Raw genomic sequence first — 18,721 nt, forward strand, 5'->3', positions numbered from 1 at the left:
AGGCCGGAGTCGGCGCACGTCTGGAGCCGCGCGTCAAGGGGGGGGTACTGTCACGGTTTCGGCCGAGGCTGCCTCTCTCCCTTGTTCGGGCAGGTTTCGGCGTTCGTCGTCTCCGGAATTCTAGCTGCCACCGTTGTATGTTCTATGTTTCCTGTTTGATTAGTTTTGTCTGTTAGCCACACCTGTCTTGTGTTATGTCTCATTAAGCACCCTATTTAGTTTCCTTGTTGTTAGTGTAGTGTTGTGTGTAATTGTTTCGTGTCAGGTGTTTGTGCGTTACCCGTGTTTCGGGACGCCCGTTACGATTAGCTTCCTCCTCGGTTGAGGAGAGTTTTTGCGCCCTGTGTTTGTGCGCCCGTATTTGACGCCTGTGTGCGTCTGTTTGGCCTCAGGCCGTTTTTTGGATTATTTTGCTCGCACTAGTAAAGTCTTGTTGGACTGTACATCTGCTTCTGCGCTTGATTCCACACCACACCATTACTACACCGTGACAGTGAGATACTATTTGACTGTGTATGTGTGCTATGTTGGATATGTCTTGATGTCATTCATGCTCACTGTTTTTATGCTGTACAAAGTTTTTTTGTTTGTTTGTTTGTGGAAAAACAAGTAGAACATAAATACAACTTTAATTAAAAAAAATATATATATTAAAAAATTTAAAATAAAATGTATTGAGTCAATAAGTATAACCCCTTTTTTATGGCAACCCTAAATAAGTTCAGGATTAAATATGTGCTTACCAGGTCACATAATAAGTGTCATGGACTCACTCTGTGTGCAATAATAGTGTTTAACATGATTTTTGAATGACTACCTCATCTCTGTACCCCACACATACTGTAAGGTAAGATCCCCCAGTCGAGCAGTGAATTTCAAAGGGGGGGTACCAGGGAGGTTTTCCAATGCCTCGCAAAGAAAGGCACCAACTGGTAGATGGGTAAAAAATAAAATTTAAAAAAGCATCCCTTTGAGCATGAAGTTATTAATTACACTTTGGATGGTGTATCAATATACCAAGTCACTACAAAGATACAGGCGTCCTTCCTAACTCAGATGCCGGAGAGGAAGGAAACTGCTCAGGGATTTAACAATGAGGCCAATGGTGACATTAAAACAGTTACAGAGGTTAATGGCTGTGATAAGAGAAAACTGAGGATGGATCAACAACATTGTAGTTACTCCACAATACTAACCTAATTGACAGTGAAAACATTCCAAAACATGCATCCTGTTTTCAACGAGGCACTAAAGTAATATTGCAAAAAATGTGGTAAAGCAATTAACTTTTTATCCTGAATACAAAGTGTTAACACTGGTTCCAGTGTGTATATGGTCCCACTCTTTCAATGTTGATTCTAACACTGGAGGATTTGCTGTGTAGCGAGGAGCTTTACTAGCTTAAACCATATGGGATCTAACACAGATTATATGATTAACCACAATATACCCATTATGGATCATATAATACACTGTACTGGACACTCGCTAGGGACACAGATCTCTGCCTACGCACTCTCTATTTCTACACTACACTGCTCTATACTGCGCAAAATGCTCATTGTTATCCCCCATGAAAGGCTAGTATGGCGGTAGGGCAAGGTCCCCAGACACCTCCACTAGTTACCCCAGAGATCTACAGTCGCTGAGGGGCCAGGGCTAGAGGAAGGGGCTCAGTTAGCTGGAGGTTGTTTTGGACCCCATGGCAGTGTAAAATGTTCATAATGTGGTCCTCTGTAGCTCAGCTGGTAGAGCACGGCGCTTGTAACGCCAAGGTAGTGGGTTCGATCCCCGGGACCACCCATACACAAAAATGTATGCACGCATGACTGTAAGTCGCTTTGGATAAAAGCGTCTGCTAAATGGCATATTATTCTTATATTATTATAATCAGAGAGTAAAAAGGCCATATATTCACAGTGTTCTAATGACCAAATATTTCCACAAGGGGGCAACAGAAATGACTATATCCCAATTGTAAATAGATTTCTATGGACAGCTGTAGGCCTATATAGCCTATGATTTACAGTATGAATAACAACTTATACATGTATCACAAATAACATAATGGTGTCACTTAGCTCATGTTTTGCTATCTAATTGCTATCTCATGTTCAGTCATGAAGACTAATGTTCAGCCATTACTTCTCCATGCATAAGAACTAATCTATAATGTTAGCCTTTCTATAGTGACCATTGACCAATGTCTGGTCACTGGTGAAAGACTTTAAACCGACCCTCCATAACCTAGCATACTTGATACTGCAATACATCAACACCTCATACTGTATCATGCATACTGTAACTGTAATCTTGTTTTACAGGATTAGTGTCTACATGTGCAGGATTGCTAAACAACACATTGCTACTAAGCATGCAATCACACTAGCCTATCTCAGTGTATAATAATAATAAACACAAGGTGTCTGGGGACCTTGCCCTACCGCCATACTGTATAATAATATTATTATTATTATTATTATTTATTATATTATTATTATTATTTATATTATTATTATTATAATGGCCAAATCATATAATACAGTAGGCCTATTGTTTTATAGTAGGCAAGGAGCAGGTGTCGTTCTAGGACAAGGAGCATGTATGGTCTCTCTCTCACCCCTCATATCAGAAGAATATCATGTAGAGTAGGCTAGGCTACAACCCGTAGGCGGAGTCGGCTCAAGTGGGCCTGTCTCCCCCGCTTTTAATACAGATGCGATCCTCTGTCCGCCTGGCGTTCAGCACCGAGCGAGGCGAGCGAACAGCAGTCAGCAGACGTAAAGAGAACGAGAGAGAGAGTGGTAGAGAGAGCTGCAAAACAACACCATGACAGCACCGAACACGTACGACGTTATAGTGATCGGAGGAGGAATATCAGGTACTTGCAATTTAAAGGGAAGCTTCCAAAGAACTTACTGCAGTTAGTAAATAGACTAGTGAGAATATTATAATATAATGTGATGTAGGGAATTGATAGGAACTCGGGGTGATATGATATTGTACGAATAGCAGCCACCTCGCTTTATGTAAGTAACCAACTGTTGCAGCACAAATGTGCAACATTGTAGCCTACACGTCAGACAATAAATGTGGGTTGTTATTGTAGAGGTAATATATCCTACAATGGCCATGATCTGTTTTTGATCAATGATTGAATACGCGTTATGCATAATTATTATGGATTTACTGTGCAGTTTCAGTTCATCTGCGTTTGCTTTGCATGTAGACAGTCTCTTCCGTGAAGCTGCATCGCCTGATAACATGTCGCTTTATAGTAGGAGTGTCCAAATGCAACATATTGTACCATATTGCTTTAATATTGTAACTACAGTGGTTACAATATAACAGCTGGAAATATTTGTTCGTGGTATTCTTTGCTGTCATGTACTTGTTATGATGAACATGCAGTCTAGGCTATATGACATTCGTCTTGCCGACTAGGGTTGCTGTAGCCTAATTCTCCACATCAGTCACAAACTTTAAAGGCCTTATCTTACCTTACCTTATACAGGGTTGGGTAGTTTACTTTCTAAATGTAATCCGTTACAGTTACGTATTACTTGTCCAAAATTGTAATAAGTAACATCACTTTTGGATTACCCCCAAACTCAGTAACATAATCTGATTACTTTCAATACATTTTGGATTACTTTCCCCTTAATAGACATAGAAGAACACGAAAAGGATCCATCAAACGCATTTGGTGTGTCATAGTGGTCTCTGATTGGTGGTCAGACTGGCTCAGGTGGAGCAAATTTAAACGTGCCCCTTTTTTCAATGCTGAATTGAATGACATTGAGAAAACTGAAAGGTGGAATATATATATATATTTTTCTTCTCGCAAACATCCTTTCTGAATTTAAAAGTAATCCAAGAAGTGTCATCTAGTTTTTTTTACTTAAGTATCTGTAATCTCATTACAATATTTTTGCTGGTAATGTAACTGGTTTTGTTTTTTTGTAATCAGATGACATGTAAGCAGTTACTCCCCATCTTTGCTTATTCTACCTATCTCACCCCAAGCAATTGTCTATCTTGTACTTGAGGCAGGAGGAGAATAGCTTTGTCACAGGTGTAGGATCTTAATTTCATCACCCTGTTGTTACAGGAAATGTGTTGTACAGTAGGAAATCCAAATGTTTAGTTTATGCAAGGTTTAAAATGTCAGACTTGATTTCCCCTAACAAAAAATGCATCAACCCCTATAAAAAATGCCATAATTTATAATCCATACAATATTTCACATTTCCTGCTGTGAGAAACTGGTCAAATTAAGCCTGAGATGTCATTTGAGTTGCTGATCATGATTTAATCTCATCTCACACATAAAGCTGTGTCCTGATTTGAAAGTCTGACTGTGTGATGCCTCTAACCCCACATGCTGCATACAGCTAGATGGTGGTGTGGCATTTGCTGTCAGTGTGTAAATAGCTGTATGGGTGTAGCCTCATAGAGGGCTGTACAGTCCCAATAAAAATCAAGGCTCCCTTATAAGCATCAAGGCTATGAGTAAGCATCTAGTTAAATAGTGATAGCATGTAGAATACTGTAACATCAATATTAGCTATAGTATACAGTGGGGAAAAAAAAGTATTTAGTCAGCCACCAATTGTGCAAGTTCTCCCACTTAAAAAGATGAGAGAGGCCTGTAATTTTCATCATAGGTACACGTCAACTATGACAGACAAATTGAGAAATTTTTTTTTCTCCAAAAAATCACATTGTAGGATTTTTTATGAATTTATTTGAAAATTATGGTGGAAAATAAGTATTTGGTCACCTTCAAACAAGCAAGATTTCTGGCTCTCACAGACCTGTAACTTCTTCTTTAAGAGGCTCCTCTGTCCTCCACTCGTTACCTGTATTAATGGCACCTGTTTGAACTTGTTATCAGTATAAAAGACACCTGTCCACAACCTCAAACAGTCACACTCCAAATTCCACTATGGCCAAGACCAAAGAGCTGTCAAAGGACACCAGAAACAAAATTGTAGACCTGCACCAGGCTGGGAAGACTGAATCTGCAATAGGTAAGCAGCTTGGTTTGAAGAAATCAACTGTGGGAGCAATTATTAGGAAATGGAAGACATACAAGACCACTGATAATCTCCCTCGATCTGGGGCTCCACGCAAGATCTCAACCCGTGGGGTCAAAATGATCACAAGAACGGTGAGCAAAAATCCCAGAACCACGCGGGGGGACCTAGTGAATGACCTGCAGAGAGCTGGGACCAAAGTAACAAAGCCTACCATCAGTAACACACTACGCCGCCAGGGACTCAAATCCTGCAGTGCAAGACGTGTCCCCCTGCTTAAGTCAGTACATGTCCAGGCCCATCTGAAGTTTGCTAGAGTGCATTTGGATGATCCAGAAGAGGATTGGGAGAATGTCATATGGTCAGATGAAACCAAAATATAACTTTTTGGTAAAAACTCAACTTGTCGTGTTTGGAGGACAAAGAATGCTGAGTTGCATCCAAAGAACACCATACCTACTGTGAAGCATGGGGGTGGAAACATCATGCTTTGGGGCTGTTTTTCTGCAAAGGGACCAGGACGACTGATCCGTGTAAAGGAAAGAATGAATGGGGCCATGTATCGTGAGATTTTGAGTGAAAACCTCCTTCCATCAGCAAGGGCATTGAAGATGAAACATGGCTGGGTCTTTCAGCATGACAATGATCCCAAACACACCGCCCGGGCAACGAAGGAGTGGCTTCGTAAGAAGCATTTCAAGGTCCTGGAGTGGCCTAGCCAGTCTCCAGATCTCAACCCCATAGAAAATCTTTGGAGTTGAAAGTCCGTGTTGCCCAGCGACAGCCCCAAAACATCACTGCTCTAGAGGAGATCTGCATGGAGGAATGGGCCAAAATACCAGCAACAGTGTGTGAAAACCTTGTGAAGACTTACAGAAAACGTTTGACCTGTGTCATTGCCAACAAAGGGTATATAACAAAGTATTGAGAAACTTTTGTGATTTACCAAATACTTATTTTCCACCATAATTTGCAAATAAATTCATTAAAAATCCTACAATGTGATTTTCTGGATTTTTTTTTCTCATTTTGTCTGTCATAGTTGACGTGTACCTATGATGAAAATTACAGGCCTCTCTCATCTTTTTAAGTGGGAGAACTTGCACAATTGGTGGCTTACTAAATACTTTTTTTCCCCACTGTATATAGCGGACGTGAGTCAGGCTCACGGTTTCATGATGCAGTAGCCCTGCCTGCGACTTTAATATCACTGTCACCTTCAGCACAACAGGGATTTGTCTCTTGGTTAAATGGTTAAGAAGTTGTTTTCTCCTGTGGGAAACAAGTGTTCAGGTCCTGCCCGTGACATATGAAAATATATATTTATTTTATTGTCACCTAGGTGCAATGAAATGTTTCGTTTTACAGGGTCATCCATAGTAGTATGGCACGCCTGGAGCAAATTATGGTTAAGCGCCTTGCTCAAGGGCACATCAACCGATTTTTCCCATTCTCTATGCAGCTGGAGAGAGTGTATCTCCTCCCACATGGAATATGTTGGATTGGAGCATTCAAATATTGTTGCCAATGAAAACATTGTGGAAAATAATGCTTACTGTATGCTATGGCTGAATCAATGTCTGTAATCATGTGCCTTCCAGTGGAGGCTCCTCATAGGAGGAAGGGGATGACCATCCTCCTCAGTGAATTTCATAAACATTTATATTGTAAAACATTAAAAAAGTTATCATTTTTAGATAAAACTATACTAAATATAATCACGTCACCAAATAATTGATTAAAACACACTATTTTGCAATTAAGGTCTACAGTACCCTACTCTGTAGGGTAGCACCATGGTGTAGCCAGAGGACAACTAGCTTCCGTCCTCCTCTCGGTACATTGAGTTCAATACAAAACCTAGGAGGTTCTCAACCCCTTCCATAGACTTACACAGTCATTATTACAACTTCCGGAGGACGTCCTCCAACCTATCAGAGCTCTTGCAGCATGAACTTAAATATTGTTCACCCAATCAAAGGATCAGAGAATGAATCTAGTACTGAAAGCATAAGCTACAGCTAGCTAGCACTGCAGTGTATAAAATGTGGTGAGTAGGTGACTCAAATAGAGAGAAAGACAATAGTTGAACAGTTTTGAACAAATTAATTTCTTCCAAAATAAAGGAGAAGCAAGAGAGAGATATAATTACTTGGCCAGCAAATGCAGCTAGCTAGTTTAGCCTACTCAAACACCCTGCTCAAACAGAGGGATGCTATGTTAGCTAGCTGGCTATTACTATCCAACACAACACTGGAACTCTTCCAAGTCAAGGTAAGCTTTTAGTTTTACAAATGTATTGCCACCAGGGCCCGCCGTTGTAAGTGCTAAACTGCTTACTGATCGTACACTGTAACGTTACTGCATGATTGTAGCGGGTTTACTAACACGTTAGTTCTATTAACTATGTTGACTATGACGTTTCTTTAGCTAATATGGTGACAACGATGTAGGCTGTGTGTAGCTGTTATGATATAGTTTGGCTTGGAAAGGTTTTTTCGCCTGGTCACATACAGCTGATGTGTTGTGCATTGAAGTCCACAAGCGAAGGGAAAAGGTGAGAGGAGAGTGCATAGATGCGAGAAGGAATACAATGTGGCTGCTATGAAAGGGAATTGTGTTTACGCGTGATCAGTTGTGTATTCATTCAGCCGATTCTGTTGGGGAAAAAAAGCAAACAGAACAAAACGGGGATAAACATACCTGAATTTGTCAATATAAACTCTCGTTTGCAACTGTTGGACTAATGATTACACCCTATATCAGGTATTGAATGTGTCACTGTCTGTCCATGTGTCACTGTCTGTCACAAATCTTTCTCTCGACCTGTGTGCACCTACGTTGTAAACTTTCATTCATAGGCTAGGTTGTAGCAACCTCATGATGGGTACAGGGAAAATTAGAGTATCATATAGTAGCCTAAACCAATCACTGAACTGGGTGAATGGAATATGAATGACAGTCATCCAATATGCTGTAATAGAAATAAGGCCATGCTCATGAAAATAAAATTGCGTCCTCTCTCATCTTAAATGGCACTGACCGCCACTGGTGCCTTCTAAGTCTGAACTCCAGACTTGGCTAGGTTGAACCCATTCTATTTCTACAGTTTTAGAAGCTGAGTGGTGAGTAATAAATAGTAAGTAAACTCTTTCCTTTCCTGAAGAGAGGTGTCAAATGTTTTGGTTGAGGAAGTGTCACACAGGGCTATTACAGCTTTCGACAAGCGGAACCTGTGTTGAACTCTGCACCCAAATCCTGCCTGTCTAACTGCATGTCTGTCTGAATGCTTGTCATTTAGGCCAGGGTTTCCCAAACTCGGTCCTGGGGTACACCCCCCTTGGGTGAACGTTTTGGTTTTTGCCCTAGCACTACACAGCTGATTCAATAACCAACTCATCATCAAGCTTTGATTATTTGAATCAGCTAGGGCAAAAACCAAAACATACTGTCGTTTCAAATCCAGTATAATCATATTGCCATACTACAGCCTAATTGATCAGTTACATTTTAGTCATTTAGCAGATGCTCTTATCCAGAGCGACTTACAGTTAGTGAATATTTTTTTTATACTGGCCCCCTGTGGGAAACGAACCCACAACCCTGGCGTTGCAAACACCATGCTCTATCAACTGAGCTACATCCCTGCCGGCCATTCCCTCCCCTACCCTGGGCCAATTGTGCGCTGCCCATGAGTCTCCCGGTCGCGGCCGGCTGCGACAGAGCCTGGATTCGAACCAGGATCTCTAGTGGCACAGTTAGCACTGCGATGCAGTGCCTTAGACCACTGCGCCACTCAGGAGTAGAGTTACAGCTGTTAAATGTTGTTTCAGAGATGTATTTTGGCCTGTCTGTGAATGACTATGATTAATGAATGAGAAATCCATAGAGAGTTCCATAGAGAGGGTTATCTCAGGGTTGAATTGAAGTAGAATAGAGTTTTCATCACTTTATGTTGAAACATACATAGCATTAAGATATTGCATGCAAAGCCGAACCCTATAGGTGCACTCAGCATCGTCTTCAGCATATCCACCACTTCTGCAATATAAATTCAACAATAGACAGAATAATAGAGAAAATTCTTCTGCAATAGAGAAATACATATGTCTTAATTACTCCTTTGTATTTATAAAAGCATGTCACTGCAGATTTACATATGAATCATAGTGTCACATTCTGCTCCTCTCTCTCTTTCTCTCTCTCTCTCTTTCTTTCTCTCTCTCTCTCTCTCTCGCTCTCTCTCTTGCTCCCTCCCTCCCTCCCTCTCTCCCTCTCTCTCTCTCTCTCTCTCTCTCTCTCTCTCTCTCTCTCTCTCTCTCTCTCTCTCTCTCTCTCTCTCTCTCTCTCTCTTTCTCTTCTACAGTCACACTAGGACAAGGTTTAAATATCTCTATTTGTCTGTGCTGTTGCCCTTTAGAAGGTGACAATGAGGCCCACTTATTACGATCACTGTCTCTAATCAAAGGAGAGAGGGATGAAGGAAGGAAGGGAAGAAAGAGAGATGGAGGGAGGGTGTGAGAGAGGGCAAGGGGGAAATGCGCTCTCTCTCTCTCTCTCTCTCTCTCTCCTTATGTACCGAGCAGTGGAGAGGTGGAGAGCTGTGTTCTCTTCTGGCTGAAAATTGTCCTCTGCCATTCACCATGCAGCCCCTTGGCCCCCAGGGGCTCTAGCAGCAGCACTTTCCCAACTGTTTTATTGTCACATGTGCAATGAAATGTGTTGTTTTACAGGGTCAGCCATAGTAGTACGGCGCACCTGGAACAAATTAGTGCCTTGCTCAAGGGCACATCAACATATTTGCACCTTGTCATCTCAGGTATTTGAACAAGCAACATTTCGTTTTCTGGCCCAATACTCTAACCGCTAGGCTACCTGCCGCCTGGAAAAACCTTTTGGGTTGCCACACAGGCAGAATCTTTCCAGTTCAAAAGGGTTCATCAAGGAACCCCTCTGAAAATGGCCTTTGAGGAACGCCTTGTGATGGGAGGGATTCCATTTTTTTAACCTTTTTGATCATATATTGTAGAGGGGGCAGCCTATCAGACTGGAGGCATGGCTTTCAGATAGTTCTTTTTGGCCACACGTTAGCGTAAATGTAATTCCTGTTTATCATGTTAAGTTCGTACACTGCAAATTGTTTTATTATTCTAATAATTACAGAGCAGCAAGAGGAATAATTGATCATTCATTAATAACATTACTGAGTATATAATAGTAATAAAGTAGTAACTACTCCAACTTTGGGATATGCATAGGCTCTTGAAGAGCTCAGACACATCTGTTAGCCTCATTGTAGCTACAAAACTGTCAGTGTTCAACCTCAATGTGCGATGACAATACAACAGAACAGATGAACAGGAATGACTAATCGAATGTGCAAATATGAACCATTGACTAGCAATGGTTCCCTGAGGAACTCCAGGGGTTCCTTGAGGATCTCCAGGGTTCCGAGAGAGAGAGAGAGAGAGAGAGAGAGAGAGAGAGAGAGAGAGAGAGAGAGAGAGAGAGAGAGAGAGAGAGAGAGAGAGAGAGAGAGAGAGAGAGAGAGAGAGAGAGAGAGAGAGAGAGAGAGAGAGAGAGAGAGAGAGAGAGAGAGAGAGAGAGAGAGAGAGAGAGAGAGAGAGAGAGAGAGAGAGAGAGAGAGAGAGGAGCAGAATGTGACACTATGATTCATATGTCAGAAAATTGGCCAGCGTTACCTAGTGTTGATTTTACCTAAGTGACCCAACAGGCTGGGTCAAAAATAACCTGTGTGTTCTGTCCATTATTTACTAGTGATGGAGAAACAGAGCTTTCTGAAGCATTGGGGCTTTCTAGCCAATTGTGTCAAAAATAGGTTCATTACTCGAGGATTTGATCAACACAGTGTACACTAGTGGCACCTGCTGGTGAAAATTATTGTAGATGATGTCCCACACGCCGTAGCGCGTGCACAGCGTAGCCTTTTTGTCTTCTACCGAAACCAATACCAAACCAAAAAGGTGGTTGTTTGACAAAATGAAGCTTCGGACGTCATTGATCACATGCTTCTGATAAAGTGATACAGGCATCGGCACACTGCTTTGACGTACACTGCTTAGCAATTTGGACTCAGGCTTGGTTTGACTGGGCTGTTGACTGAGGAACAGATGTTTATAGAAAGCAGCTTGATTTCACTTCTCCTGAACCTTTTCCCTGGAATGTTGGTGTAAAAGTTAAGTGGCTATGTAATTGCATCACGCTCAATAGAAATTCTGGGTCAAGACTCAGTAGATGTTTCTAAAGGCCTTCTGCCAACCAACTCCAGCTTGCCTTTTGTATTGGTGTTAGTGTAGGCAGAGAGCTCTGGAGTCAATGTGTTGTGGAACATAAGATAAAATGGGTGTGGGTTAGGATTATCTACAATATTGTAGCTGCAGTACTGTTTATACAAAGGATTTTACAGAAAATGTTCAGGGACTTCAGGGTCTAAAGCAGGGATCATCAACTAGATTCAGCAGCGGGACAATTTTTTCTTGAGCGGTTGGTCGGGGGGGGGGGGGGGGGGCAGCCCAAACAGTGCCTTGCAAAAGTATTCATCCCCCTTGGCGTTTTTCCTATTTTGTTGCATTACAACCTGTAATTTAAATTGATTTTTATTTGGATTTCATGTAATGGACATACACAAAATAGTCCAAATTGGTGAAGTGAAATGAAAAAAATAACTTGTTTCAAATAAATTCAACAAAATAAATAATGGAAAAGTGGTGCGTGCATATGTATTCACCCCCTTTGCTATGAAGCCCCTAAATAAGATCTGGTGCAACCAATTACCTTCAGAAGTCACATAATTAGTTTAAAAAAGTCCACGTGTGCAATCTAAGTGTCACATGATCTCAGTATATATACACCTGTTCTGAAAGGCCCCAGAGTCTGCAACACCACTAAGCAAGGGCACCACCAAGCAAGCGGCACCATGAAGACCAAGGAGCTCTCCAAACAGGTCAGGGACAAAGTTGTGGAGAAGTACAGATCATGGCTAGGTTATAAAAAAATATGAGACACTTTGAAAATCCCACAGAGCACCATTAAATCCATTATAAAAAAATTGAAAGAATATGGCACCACAACAAACCTGCCAAGAGAGGGCCGCCCACCAAAACTCACGGACCAGGCAAGGAGGGCATTAATCAGAGAGGCAACTAAGAGACCAAAGATAACCCTGAAGGAGCTGCAAAGCTCCACAGCAGAGATTGGAGTATCTGTCCATAGGACCACTTTAAGCCGTACACTTCACAGAGCTGGGCTTTACGGAAGAGTGGCCAGAAAAAAGCATTGCTTAAAGAAAAGAATAACTCCCGAGTGGCGCAGTGGTCTAAGGCACTGCATCGCAGTGCTAGCTGTGCCACTAGAGATCCTGGTTCGAATCCAGGCTCTGTCGTAGCCGGCCGCGACCGGGAGACCCATGGGGCAGCGCATAATTGGCCCTGCGTCGTCCAGGGTAGGGGAGGGAATGGCCGGCAGGGATGTAGCTCAGTTGGTAGAGCATGGCATTTGCAATGCCAGGGTTGTGGGTTCAATTCCCACGGGGGGCCAGTATGAAAAATAAAAAAATAAGGTATGCACTAACTGTAAGTCGCTCTGGATAAGAGTGTCTGCTAAATTACTAAAACGTAATAAGCAAACACGTTTGGGGTTCTCCAAAAGGCATGTGGGAGACTCCCCAAACATATGGAAGAAGGTTCTCAGGTCAGATGAGACTAAAATTTAGCTTTTTGGCCATCAAGGAAAACGTTATGTCTAGCGCAAACCCAACACCTCTCATCACCCCGAGAACACCATCCCCACAGTGAAGCATGGTGGTGGCAGCATCATGCTGTGGGGATGTTTTTCAACGGCAGGGACTGGGAAACTGGTCAGAATTGAAGGAATGATGGATGGCGCTAAATACAGGGAAATTCTTGAGGGAAACCTGTTTCAGTCTTCCAAAGATTTGAGACTGGGACGGAGGTTCACCTTCCAGCAGGACAATGACCCTAAGCATACTGCTAAAGCAACACTCGAGTGGTTTAAGGGGAAACATTTAAATGTCTTGGAATGGCCTAGTCAAAGCCCAGACCTCAATCCAATTGAGAATCTGTGGTATGACTTAAAGATTGCTGTACACCAGCGGAACCCATCCAACTTGAAGGAGCTGAAGCAGTTTTGCCTTGATGAATGGGCAAAAATCCCAGTGGCTAGATGTGCCAAGCTTATACATACATACCCAAAGAGACTTGCAGCTGTAATTGCTGCAAAAGGTGGCTCTACAAAGTATTGACTTTTGGGGGGGGGGGGGGGTGAATAGTTATGCACGCTCAAGTTTTCTGTTTTTTTGTCTTATTTCTTGTTTGTTTCACAATATACAAATATTTTGCATCTTCAAAGTGGTAGGCGTGTTGTGTAAATCAAATGATACAAACCCCCCAAAAATCCATTTTAATTCCAGGTTGTAAGGCAACAAAATAGGAAAAATACCAAGGGGGGTGAATACTTTCGTAAGACACCAAGAGTCAACAAAAATACAATTTACACACTATTCATACAGCATATACAGTACATATTCATGAAAGGTTCTACTAAGAACCCTTTTATCTTTGAAGAATTCTTCCTAAAACTCTCTATGAACAGTTCCACCAGCATTATTATCCTTTAAAATTAAACTGTTTATTACTATACTGCCCTACAAAGGCAAAATGCTAACCAGCCAAATATGTTGTAGGTAGATAAGTGATAATGCATTGATGTATCATCTTATTATGAAGTAATTTTTGTGCATATCAACCATGGCCACTGATATGGCACTCTGCCTTTGTATGACCTTAAACAACAATATGGGTATTGCAAAGGCAAAGTGCAGTATCTTCAATCTAAACGTGTTTATCCAGCTTTCTTGTTGGTTTTCTGTTTGATGTGAGAGTTCTAACTATCTTCCAACTGTATTTAATGGTTTTATGTAGTTATGTTTTCATGTTTTTAATGTTGCATTGTAGTAACCCTCAAGCATTTTTTTCGACCGTAAGGTAAGGACTATTTCATCAAGCAGAATGTTTATACTTAAAACAAATATTTGAATATGTGCAGTATCTACAATGTAAATGTCTTTATCCAACTTTCTTGTGTTTTTTCTGTTTGACTTTGTATGGTCATTATTTTTACTTAGGGTCAAATCAGTGGTAATGGTTGATATGCATAGAAAATTACTTCATTATCACGTGTCTACCTACAACATATTTGGATGGACAGCAAATAAACTTTAAAGCCATTTTTCTCAGATTCACTGTTTGCATAGTTACTGCTGTTTGCCTTTGTATGGCATAGCGGTTAACTGCAGTCAAAATAAGATGTAACAAAGCCAAAGTGCTGTTATTGCTGTTTGCCTTGGTTTTTACTTGGATTTTGTAGATACTGCAAATTTCACACTCCATTTTCTCTGAAACTGAACATAATTGAACCAGTACACTTTGTCACAAGATGAAACAGATACTACAAAGCCTGATTTAAGTCTTAACTCAATTTTTACTAAAAGTGTAGTTACTGCGTTTTGCCTTTGTAGGACAGTATACATTACATACAGTTGAAGTCGGAAGTTTACATACACTTAGGTTGGAGTCATTAAAACTAGTTTTTCAACCACTCCACAAATTTCTTGTTAACAAACTATAGTTTTGGCAAGTCGGTTAGGACATCTACTTTGTGCATGACACAAGTAATCTTTCCAACAATTGTTTACAGACAGATTATTTCACTTATAATTCACTATATCACAATTCCAGTGGGTCAGAAGTTTACATACACTAAGTTGACTGTGCCTTTAAACAGCTTGGAAAATTCCAGAAAATGATGTCATGGCTTTAGAAGCTTCTGATAGGCTAATTGACATCATTTGAGTCAATTGGAGGTGTACCTCTGGATGTATTTCAAGGCCTACCTTCAAACTCTGTGCCTCTTTGCTTGACATAATAGGAAAATCTAAAGAAATTAGCCAAGACCTCAGAAAAAAAATTGTAGACCTCCACATGTCTGGTTCATCCTTGGGAGCAATTTCCAAACTCCTGAAGGTACCACGTTCAACTGTACAAACAATAGTACGCAAGTATAAACACCATGGGTCCACGCAGCCGTCATACCGCTCAGGAAGGAGACGCGTTCTGTCTCCTAGAGATGAACGTACTTTGGTGCGAAAAGTGAAAATCAATCCCAGAACAACAGCAAAGGACCTTGTGAAGATGCTGGAGGAAACAGGTACAAAAGTATCTATATCCACAGTAAAACAAGTCCTATATTGACATAACCTGAAAGGCCGCTCAGCAAGGAAGAAGCCACTGCTCCAAAACCGCCATAAAAAAGCCAGACTACGGTTTGCAAGTGCACATGGGGACAAAGATCGTACTTTTTGGAGAAATGTCCTCTGGTCTGATGAAACAAAAATATAATTGTTTGGCCATAATGACCATTGTTATGTTTGGAGGAAAAAGGGGGTGGCTTGCAAGCCAAAGAACACCATCCCAACCATGAAGCATGGGGGTGGCAGCATCATGCTGTGGGGGTGCTTTGCTGCAGGAGGGACTGGTGCACTTCACAAAATAGATGGCATCATGAGGAAGGAAAATTATGTGGATATATTGAGTTAAAGCTTGGTCGCAAATGGGTCTTCCAAATGGACAATGACCCCAAGCATACTTCCAAAGTTGTGGCAAAATGGCTTAAGGACAACAACGTCAAGGTATTGGAGTGGCCATCACAAAGCCCTGACCTCAATCCTATAGAACATTTGTGGGCAGAACTGAAAAAGCGTTTGCGAGCAAGGAGGCCTACAAACCTGACTCAGTTACACCAGCTCTGTCAGGAGGAATGGGCCAAAATTCACCCAACTTATTGTGGGAAGCTTGTGGAAGGCTACCCGAAACCTTTGACCCAAGTTAAACAACTTAAAGGCAATGCTACCAAATACTAATTGAGTGTATGTCACGGATTCTGCCGAGGCTGCCCCTCCTCCTTGCTCGGGCAGGCTTCGGCGTTCGTCGTCACCGGAATACTAGCTGCTGCCGATCTATGTTCTATGTTTCTATGTTGCACCTGTTGTCTATTGTCACACACCTGTTACCCATTATTGTAATCACACCTTCCCTATTTAACCCAGTGGCTCCCAATGTGTTTTGTGCGTGGTTGTTTTTTCGTTTCGTGTGTCGTTGGTGAGCGGGTTAGTTCCTCCCTGTGTGGAGGTATTTTCTGTATTGTATTCTTTACTCATTTTCAGTAAAGTAAGTTTCTTCGAGTTCTGTGTCCTGCGCCCGACTTCGATCCACCGCATTACACTGACACTCGTGACAGAACCACGCACCATTTATGGAGTCAGCAGGTACAGCCAGTCAGTCCGAATCGATGGAGGAACGATTTCAACGACAGGATAGTATTATCCAGGCTCTCAGCACCGCAATGGAGAGGGTGATGAATACTATGGACTGTTGGGAGAGAGGTGGCCTTCCCACACCTCCTCCAACCACTCTAGCACCCATACCACAGTCCACCCCTTCGCCACCTGGACCCAGTGGGATTCGGCTCTCGCTCCCGAGGGCATATGACGGTACACCAGCCGGGTGTTAGGATTTCCTTCTCCAGGTAGAGCTTTACCTGGCAACCATTCACCCGGCGCCCTCGGGATACGAGAGCGTGTCCACCCTCATCTCCTGTCTGTCAGGGAAGGCGCTTGAGTGGGCCAACGCCGAGTGGGGAGGAATTGACGCTGCATCGGTCCGCTACGAGGATTTCACGCGCCGCTTCCGGGCGGTATTCGATCATCCACCGGAGGGGAGAGTGGCGGGCGAGCGTCTGTTCCACCTACGAAAGAGAGGAGGAGCGCCCAGGATTTTGCGCTGGAGTTCAGGACGTTGGCAGCCAGCGCCGGATGGAATGAGAGGGCCCTGATCGACCACTATCGGTGCAGCCTAAGGGAGGACGTTCGGCGGGAACTGGCCTGCAGGGATACCAATCTCAACCTGGACCAACTGGTGGAGATGTCCATCAGGCTGGATAACCTGTTGGAGACCCGCGGACGTTCTGATCGGGGCCCATTCATTCCATCCCCCTGGAGCTCGGAGGTACTGCGCTTAGGGAGACCAGGAGAGGGGACACACTGCGGGCCAGTGCTGGGGAGGGTCCCCAGGGAGTCGAGGCAGTAAGCAGAGCACTGGTCGCCCATCTCAGGTGAGTAGGCACCTGACTCACCCAGAGCTCCCTGTTGGTCAGTTGTGTATAGAGGTTGTGTTTCCGGAGTTTTCTCCTCATTCCCAGCATAAGGCACTAGTAGATTCAGGCGCAGCTGGGAATTTTATTGATCGTTAATATTCTCATAGGTTAGGGATTCCTACTGTTCGTGTTGATGTGCCCTTCCCTGTCCACGCATTAGATAGTCGCCCGCTAGGGCTTACAGTGCCTTGCAAAAGCATTCATCCCCCTTGGTGTTTTTCCTATTTTGCTGCATTACAACCTGTAATTTAAATGGATTTTTATTTGGATTTCATGTAATGGACATACACAAAATAGTCCAAATTGGTGAAGTGAAATGAAAAAAATAACTTGTTTAAAAAATTTCAAAAAAATTCATAACGTAAAAGTGTTGTGTGCATATGTACAGTGAGGGAAAAAAGTATTTGATCCCCTGCTGATTTTGTACGTTTGCCCACTGACAAAGAAATGATCAGTCTATAATTTTAATGGTAGGTTTATTTGAACAGTGAGAGACAGAATAACAACAAAAAAATCCAGAAAAACGCATGTCAAAAATTGTATACATTGATTTGCATTTTAATGAGGGAAATAAGTATTTGACCCCTCTGCAAAACATGACTTAGTACTTGGTGGCAAAACCCTTTTTGGCAATCACAGAGGTCAGACGTTTCTTGTAGTTGGCCACCAGGTTTTCACACATCTCAGGAGGGATTTTGTCCCACTCCTCTTTGCAGATCTTCTCCAAGTCATTAAGGTTTCGAGGCTGACGTTTGGCAACTCGAACCTTCAGCTCCCGCCACAGATTTCCTATGGGATTAAGGTCTGGAGACTGGCTAGGCCACACCAGGACCTTAATGTGCTTCTTCTTGAGGATCCTTTGTTGCTTTGGTCATGTGTTTTGGGTCATTGTCATGCTGGAATACCCATCCACGACCCATTTTCAATGCCCTGGCTGAGGGAAGGAGGTTCTCACACAAGATTTGACGGTACATGACCTTTGATGCGGTGAAGTTGTCCTGTCCCCTTAGCAGAAAAACACCCCCAAAGCATAATGTTTCCACCTCCATGTTTGACGTTGGGGATGGTGTTCTTGGGGTCATAGGCAGCATTCCTCCTCCTCCAAACACGGCGAGTTGAGTTGATGCCAAAGAGCTCCATTTTGGTCTCATCTGACCACAACACTTTCACCCAGTTCTCCTCTGAATCATTCAGATGTTCATTGGCAAACTTCAGATGGGCATGTATATGTGCTTTCTTGAGCAGGGGGACCTTGCGGGCGCTGCAGGATTTCAGTCCTTCACGGTGTAGTGTGTTACCAATTGTTTCTTGGTGAATATGGTCCCAGCTGCCTTGAGATCATTGACAAGATCCTCCCGGGTAGTTCTGGGCTGATTCCTCACCGTTCTCATGATCATTGCAACTCCACGAGGTGAGATCTTGCATGGAGCCCC

At 42.6% G+C, this 18,721-nt stretch overlaps 1 protein-coding gene across 1 annotated transcript in view; it reads left to right on the plus strand.

The window, feature by feature from the left end:
• Window positions 1-2,736: 2,736 nt before the first annotated feature.
• The window catches only part of mao (monoamine oxidase), a 66,107-nt gene continuing 50,122 nt past the window's right edge, over window positions 2,737-18,721 (plus strand). The window contains exon 1 of the mRNA XM_084161333.1: window positions 2,737-2,881. Within this exon, the coding sequence (XP_084017459.1) occupies window positions 2,830-2,881 (52 nt within the window). The 5' untranslated portion in view covers window positions 2,737-2,829. The remainder of the gene's footprint in view (window positions 2,882-18,721) is intronic.

The sequence above is a fragment of the Coregonus lavaretus genome, assembly GCF_964263955.1.
Source record: "Coregonus lavaretus genome assembly, chromosome: 5".
Lineage (NCBI taxonomy): Eukaryota > Metazoa > Chordata > Actinopteri > Salmoniformes > Salmonidae > Coregonus > Coregonus lavaretus.